This window comes from Capricornis sumatraensis, chromosome 2 (genome assembly GCF_032405125.1).
Source record: "Capricornis sumatraensis isolate serow.1 chromosome 2, serow.2, whole genome shotgun sequence".
NCBI classification, from domain to species: domain Eukaryota; kingdom Metazoa; phylum Chordata; class Mammalia; order Artiodactyla; family Bovidae; genus Capricornis; species Capricornis sumatraensis.
Window position 1 is genome coordinate 71,821,339 of NC_091070.1, and position 8,502 is coordinate 71,829,840.

At 35.4% G+C, this 8,502-nt stretch overlaps 1 protein-coding gene across 1 annotated transcript in view; it reads left to right on the forward strand.

Moving 5' to 3' along the window:
• The window catches only part of DPH6 (diphthamine biosynthesis 6), a 193,973-nt gene extending 187,352 nt beyond the window's left edge, over positions 1 to 6,621 (forward strand). The window contains exons 8-9 of the mRNA XM_068965283.1: positions 4,254 to 4,341; positions 5,524 to 6,621. Coding sequence (XP_068821384.1) covers positions 4,254 to 4,341; positions 5,524 to 5,577 — 142 coding nt within the window. The 3' untranslated portion in view covers positions 5,578 to 6,621. The remainder of the gene's footprint in view (positions 1 to 4,253; positions 4,342 to 5,523) is intronic.
• The last annotated feature ends 1,881 nt before the right edge of the window (positions 6,622 to 8,502 follow it).

An 8,502-nucleotide genomic window follows, 5' to 3' on the forward strand; every position in this document is an offset into this window, starting at 1 on the left:
CATATTCCTCTTCATTTAGTTCTGTTATATAGTATAGTTAGAATGCTATGTATTTTCTCTGGAAAATGGTCTTGATTCAAATGTGATAATTGTATCAATTAAGTGAGTCATATGCTGCCAACCTTCTGTTTCTAGTGGGGATAACTGGCATGAGAAGGGAGGGCCCGAAACCCTTTCTACTGACACAACATTGGTTTGAGTTAGTCATAGTTTTGGTGTATCCATTGTCAAGTATATCAAAACCAAGCTCCTACATCAGGCATAATCCAGGCTCAGGGTCAGTTTCCAAAGCTGGAAATGGTAACCCCGAGAGATTGAAATTTAACGTAAAAATGAGATCATACACAGGAGTAAGAATTTGAATCTATTGATGAGCCAAGACACGACAGAATGATATCTGTTCATTTCCAAGGCACACCATTCAGTATCACAATAATCCAAGTCTGAAGCTGAAGTTGAATGGACCTACAAGAACTTCTAGATCTAATACCAAAAAAGATGTCATTTTCATTATAAGAAAATGGAATGCAAAAGTAGGAAGTCAAGAAATACCTGGAGTACAGGCAAATTTGGCCTTGCAGTACAAAATGAAGCAGGGAAAAGGCTAATAGTGTTTCGCCAAGAGAACACACTGGTCATAGCAAACACCCTCTACCAACAACACAAGAGACGACTCTACACATGGGCATCACCAGATGGTCAATACCAAAATCAAATTGATTATGTTCTTTGCAGTCAAAGATGGAGAAGTTCTATACAGTCAGCAAAACCAAGACTGGGAGCTGACTGTGTCACAGACCATGAACTACTTATTGCCAAATTTAGACTTAAATTGAAGAAAGTAGGGAAAACCACTAGACCATTCAGGTATGACCTAAATCAAATCCCTTACAATTATACAGTGGAAGTGACAAATAGATTCAAGGGATTAGATCTTATAGACAGAGTGCCTGAAGAATTATGGATGGAAGTTACTGACATTGTACAGGAGGCAGGGATCAAGACCATCCCCAAGGAAAAGAAATGCAAAAAGGCAAAATGGTTGTTGAGGAGGCCTTACAAATAGCTGTGAATAGAAGAGAGGTGAAAGGCAAAGGAGAAAAGATAAAACCATTTGAATGCAGAGTTCCAAAGAATACCAAAGAGAGCTAAGGAAGCTTTCCTCAAGGATCAATGCAAAGAAATAGAGGGGAAAAAAAACAAATGGAAAGGCCTAGAGATCTCTTCAAGAAATTAGAGATATCAGGGAAACATTTCATGCAAAGATGGGCTTAATAAAGGACAGAAATGGTATGCACCCAACCAAACCAGAAGATATTAAGAAGAGATGGCAAGAATACACAGAAGAACTATACAAAAAAGATCTTCATGACCCAAGAAGCACAATTGTGTGATCACCAGCATAGCGCAGACATTCTGGAATGTGAAGTCAAGTGGGCCTTAGAAAGCATCACAACAAACAAAGCTAGTGGAGGTGATGGAGTTCCAGTTGAGCTATTTCAAATCCTAAAAGATGATGCTGTGAAAGTGTTGAACTCAACATGTCAGCAAATTTGAAAACTCAGCAGTAGCCATAGGACTGGAAAAGTCAGTTTTCATTCCAATCCCAAAGAAAGACAATGCCAAAGAATGCTCAAACTACCACATACTTGAACTCATCTCACACGCTAGTAAAGTAATGCTCAAAATTCTCCAAGCCAGGCTTCAACAGTACGTGATTCGTGAACTTCCAGATGTAGAAGCTGGTTTTAGAAACGGCAGAGGAACCAGAGATCCAATTGCCGACATCTGCTGGATCATGGAAAAAGCAAGAGAGTTCCAGAAAAACATCTATTACTGCTTTATTGACTATGCCAAAGCTTTTGATTGTGTGGATGACAACAAACTCTGGAAAATTCTTTAAGAGATGGGAAGACCAGACCACTTGATCCGCCTCTTGAGAAATCTGTATGCAGGTCAGGAAGCAACAGTTAGAACTGAACGTGGACCAACTGACTGGTTCCAATAGGTTAAGGCATATGTCAAGGCTGTATATTGTCTCCGTGCTTATTTAGCTTATATGCAAGATACATCATGAGAAACGTTGGGCTGGAAGAAGCACAAGCTGGAATCAAGATTGCCGGGAGAAATATCAGTAACCTCAGATATGCAAATGTCACCACATTCATGTCAGAAAGAGAAGAAGAACTAAAGAGCCTCATGATGAAAGTGAAAGAGGAGAGTGAAAAAGCTGGCTTAAAGCTCAACATTCAGAAAACTAAGATCATGACATCTGGTCCTATCACTTCATGGCAAATAGATGAGGAAACAGTAGAAAGAGTGAGACTTTATTTTGGGGACTCCAAAATCACTGCAGATGGTGACTGCAGCCATGAAATTAAAAGACACTTGCTCCTTGAAAGAAAAGTTATGACCAACCTAGACAGCATATTAAAAAGCAGGGACATTACTTCGCCAACAAAGGTCCATCTAGTCAAAGCTATGGTTTTTCCAGTGGTCATGTATTGATGTGAGAGTTGTACTATAAAGAAAGCTGAGCACTGAAGAATTGATGCTTTTGAACTGTGATGATGGAGAAGACTCTTGAGGGTCCCTTGGACAACAAGGAGATCCAACCAGTCCATCCTAAAGGAAATCAATCCTAAATATTCATTGGAAGGAATGATGCTGAAGCTGAAACTCCAATACTTTGGCTACCTGATGCGAAGAACTGACTTACTGGGAAAAACCCTGATGTTAAGAAAGATTGAAGGCAGGAGAAGAATGGGACGATAGAGGATGAGGTGAATAGATGGCATCACCACCTCAATGAACATGAGTTTGAGTAAACTCTGGGAGTTGGTGATGGATAAGGAGGCCTGGCGTGCTGCAGTCCATGGGGTCTATAAGAGTCGGACACGACTGAGCAACTGAACTGATGAGGCAAGACAGACAAGTATGAAGTAAATAAGAAGGACAACTTAACTAAGGTTAACAAGGCAGAGAGGCAAGTGGTAAAAAGCAAGAGGTCTCCTCTTTACTTTCTTTTTCTCCTCCTCTTGTTCATTATACAGGGAGGCATCTTTTGGTTTAGGTAGTCTGTGAAGACAGGTTATTTCTTTCCTGATCACAACTCTTTAATGATTTTATTTCTATTGTAACGTGTTACTTTTCTTTTAATGTCATAGAAACCCATTTTATGTAATTGTTAAAGCGCTAACAAGATTCATATTTGATACAAAAGGTTCATGAATGGTATGATCAGACTGCTTTTCCTCTCTCTCTGATTTTCATGTGAAAAGTAAACAGATTTTGCCCATGAAAACTTAATATACTGGATCCTAGTATTTTGAGATTTCTTCTATTGTCACTAAATAACTTTTGTTTACAAACACTGATTCAAAATTATTTTATATAAATGGAAAAGATGAAAAGTAAGAATCTATTTTGCTGAACCACAATGGTTAAAATGCTGACAATGTACTAGTATGAACACTGCAACTAGTTCCTGAGGCTTTAAAAAGAGATGAGCAATTTCTGCTTTTAGAATTTCAATTAAAATGCAAAAACAATTTCTTAATAAACAACAATAAAAATAATTAGCTATTAGAACTTCACACATAATCTTATTTATTTACATGTGCTTTACAGGGTATCTTTGATAAAAGTTGATTTAATTTACGTGTATCCAAATGGTGCCAGCAAGCAGTTCATCCTATCTTACCTGAATGTGGTAATTGCTATGTCAGACAGTCAATTTTAATAGCAATGATATTACAGTGTGAAGAGTTCATCTAGCGCTTAAAACCATCACCAGTACAGCTTTTGTGAAGGATAATTGAGATTTTGTGTGAAACACTGAATGAATTACCTCTTGAAAATGAAAAGAATAATGAAGATAAAGCCCTATTGTTTAATGGTTAGCCCATACCAACCAAGTTTGTGGAAATGAAATTGAATAGAGCCTTCAAGTTGTAAAACTGTTCAGAGAGCTTTGAGTGAACCTGAAAGTTGAACTGTGTGTCCTCATAAAGATGAAAACCTTCTTTACTTACTCTTGAAAGTTTAGTTTCCTCCATCTTTTCCCCAATTAAATGTTTAATTATTAAAAGTAGATGTTAATCACTAAGTGTGAAGTAAATATGTATACAGTAGTATTCCAGTAGAAATAAATGAGGATTTTTGGTCTTTTCTAGTCACTAGTAGGAGTTAGTTTGCCACAAGACAGATTTTGCATAGTATATAAACTAATTAGAATTTTTATTTTATTTCAGAGATTCATCAGAAGTAGTCACACATTCAGCTGATGCATTTGCACCTGTGGCTTACCTACGCTTTTTAGAATTGCACTTGGAGGACAAGGCAAGTAATCTAAAATTTGCAGTGATTTAAAGTGAAAATTGGGATATGTGCATTGTCTCTATATATGTAATTCTATAACAACAAATGAAAGGTAAAAAATGATTTTTTTCAGATCCTCAGTCAATAACTAAGAATTTTTCAAATGTTTATGATTCTGAGAGCTCTATATGATATAAAAGACATTACATTTCTAAAGAGTTTGTAGTTCATCTGAAAAGGGAATCATATATACATTAATCAAGGAGAAGACAGGACAATGTATAACCAAATATTAAATCATCTAGTAAATTAAGAGTTAGGTTGTTGAGCATTTGCTATAGGGGAAGGGTTCGAGGATAAATTAAATACTCATACAAAATTTAAGAGGAGAATGAGAAATTAAAGCTGTTCCAAAAATAAACAAGAGAACAGAAGTACAAATAAAAGATGGAAAAAAAGGAAAAAATATGATAGTTTTATTTTAAATATATTGTCAAGATACAGCAGAAAGTTTATTTTTAAATGTTTTATAAAGTAGTTACAGTCTAGATTAGACCCTTTGATTAAAAGTTCTGCTCCTTAAGACATAAAGGATTGGGAAAAGGCTTCTGTATCTTTCGTGTTCTATCACCAACTCTTGATGCAAACCCAGAGTTTTAAATATATAATAGATAATCTGAGGAATCAAGAGATTCAATGATTGACAAAAGAAGGAGAAAAATGGGAACCCCAGAAATCTCTTAGTCAGCAGGAGTTTCCAAAAGTAGAGAATGATATTTACTGTCATTTCTCCAGAAAAATTAGGATAGACAGGGTTGAAAATAGATCATTGAATTGGGCTGGAGGGAGGCTATTTCAGTGATCTTTTACCCAAAAGCTGGTATCCCTGGAGACAATGAAGCTAAACTATCCAGACTTCTTTCAGATCCGCTGAAAGAAGCTTCTTATTTCTAGGTCTCTGCTATTTTTGCTGCCATGTACATACACACAAAAATCAAAACCACCAAATTCTGGTTTAGATACACTGGCCAATGTACATATATACGTTCAGCTCTACCTAAATAGCTCATTATTCACTGTTTGGCTATTTCCTTAGTCTTCACTGACCATTTGCCCTCTTTGGGAAAACAATGTTACTTCTTTGAGGTACAGTACTCATTGACACTGAATAAATATGGTGTGTTTCTTTTGTTTTTTTTTCAGGTGTCCCCAGTACCTGACAACTGCAGAACATCTAATTATATACATAACTCTTGAAAAACATTTTTGTTACTAACCTGCTATTTCTATTTAATTTTTAAAATTAAATAGCATTGTCCTAATTATTTTGTGCCACTTTTTCTCATTACCCTTTTTTTTAATTCTTAGAAATATTTACTTGATCAGAAATTAATAGAACCATTGATTGGCTAACACATCCTGTGCATCATCTCTGGTAGATTTTTCTTTTCCCTTTTACTTCATCTGCAGTCCTCATTTCTTAACATTTCTTTGCCTTTATCACCCTGATTTATTATCTTTTTCTTGTTCCTGCTATCATCTCAGACAATGATATCATGATGCAAAGGCATTTGAAAATGAAGATGAAAAGGCAATCACTATATTTAGTTAATCACATTTACTGGGTGTTATCATTTTTGTTTTGAATATATTCATTGCTTCAACATTACTGGACAATCAGGAAGAATACCATTAGCTCTTATTGATTATTTTATAACTGATTAAAAACATGCAGTTTTTCAGCATTACCTATGTTGACTTCAGGCTATTTTTTGAATTCACAGAAAAATTGAGCAGAAGGCACAGAGAATCCCCACACATGCACAGTGCCCCCCAATTATCAACATCCCCCACCACAACAGTGCATTTGTTACAATCAAGGGATTTGCACTGACACATCATTATCACCCAAAGTCCATAGACAATTCACTCAGTATTGCACGTTCTATGGATGACATGTATCCAACATTATACATGTCATACTGAGTATGTCCACTGCCCTAAAATATCCTCTGTGCCCCACCTTTCATCACGTACTTCCTCCATCCCCTGGCAACCACTGATCTTTTCAATTATCTCCATAGTTTTGCTTTTTCCAGAAGGTCATAGAGTTAGAATAATACAGTATGTTGCCATTTTTAGATTGGCTTCTATCCCTTAGTAATATACATTTAAGGTTTCTGTGTGTCTTTTCATAAGTTTTTAAATGCTTAATAGTATTCTATTGTCTGGACATACCATGATTTATTTATACATTCACCTACTTAAGAACATCTTGGTTGCTTCCAAGTTTTCGCAATTGTGAATAAAGCTGCTATAAAACAGTCATGTGCAAGTTTTTGTATGGACATAACTTTTCAACTCTTCGGGGTAAATGCCAAGGAATATGATTGCTGGATTATATGCTAAAAGTATATTTAATTTCACAAGAAGCCATCCAACTGTCTTCCAAAGTGTCTGTACCATTTTGCATTCTCACCAGCAGTGAATGAGATTCACTATTCTCTATTCCTAGTCCCTCTGTTCACTATTTGCATTCCTCTGCATCCTTGTCAGCTTTTGATATTGTCACTGTTTGGGGCTTTTGTCATTTTAATAGGTATGTAATAGTATCTCATTGCTGTTTTAATTTGGATTTCCCTGATAACATGTGATGTGGAACATCTTTTCATATATTTTATTTGCTGTCTCTATATTATATTTGGTGAGATGTCTGCTTGGATCTTCTGCCCATTTTTTATTTGAACTCTGTTTTCTTATTATTGAGATTTAAGAATTTTCTGTATGTTTTGGAAAGCTGATAGTTCTTTATCAGCTATATCTTTTTCAAATATTTTCTTGCAATCTATGGCTTGTCTTCTCATTCTTTGCCAGTAACTTTGCCAAAGCAGAAGTTTTAAATTTTAATGAAGCCCGGGTTATTAATTATTTCTTTCATAAATTATGTCTTTGGTATTATATCTAAAAGTCACCACCAAACCCCAGATCATCTAGATTTTCTCCTATTTTATCTTCTGTGATTTTTATACTTTTGCATTTTACATTTGGGTCTGTTATTCATTTTGACTTAGTTTTTGTAAAGGGATATAAGGTTTGGGTCTGGATTCATTTTTTATGTGTGGATATCTGGTGGTTCTGGCATCATCTGTTGAAAAGACTGTATTTTCCCCATTATATTTCCTTGCTCCTTTGTCAAAGATCAGTTGACTATATTTGTGTAGACCTATTTCTCAGCTCTCTATCTGTTCCATTGATTTGTCTATTCTTTTGCCAATACCACAATGTCTTAATTACTATAACTTTGTAGTGTATCTTAAAGTCAGATAATGTCAGACTGTGACTTTGTTCTTCTCCTTCAATATTGTATTGACTATTCTAGGCCTTTTAAGTTTCCCTTTAAGCATTAGAGTCCATTTTTTATATCTACAAAATAACTTGGTAAGATTTTGAATGGAATAACATTGAATCTATAGATCAAGTTGGAAAGAACTGACATGTTAATAGGATTGAATCTTACTACCCATGACCTTGGGGTATCTGTTTATTTTATTCTTCTTTGATTTCTTTCATCAGAGTTTTATGTATATATGTATATATGCTTGAATATCCTTTTTATTTTCATCATTCTAACTTAATATGTTAAATATTGCCTCCTTAACTTTTTTTTTTTGCAAATGACAGATATCGAGGTAGCATTCTTAGTGTGAATCAGGAAAGAAAGAAGTAAGAGTTCCTTTTCCAGAAATTGTATTGTATATCAATGGCTTGAGTAAAGCACTGGCCAAGTCACCAGCTCTACCCCTGAGCTCACTCAAGTAGTAGAGAAAGGGATTATATAGAACAAAAATAAAGTGTCATTAACAAAGGAAAGATGATTAAATGCTGGAGGGCAAAAATGACAGCTATGGGACTTCCCTGGCAATCCAATGTTTAAGACTCTGTGCTTCAAATGCAGGGAATGCAGGTTTGATCCCTAGTCATTAGACGATCCCACATGTCACACAGCATGGCCAAAAAAAAAATGACAGATACACTTCCACATGTTTTATCAAAATCACATTGTCATTTCAAACTCATATTAACAAATTAATTAACACTCTACCCCAATAATAGTGAGACTGTGAATGTATACCTTGAATACCACTCTGAAAATCTGTATCTGTTCCCAAAATGTCTTTAGTT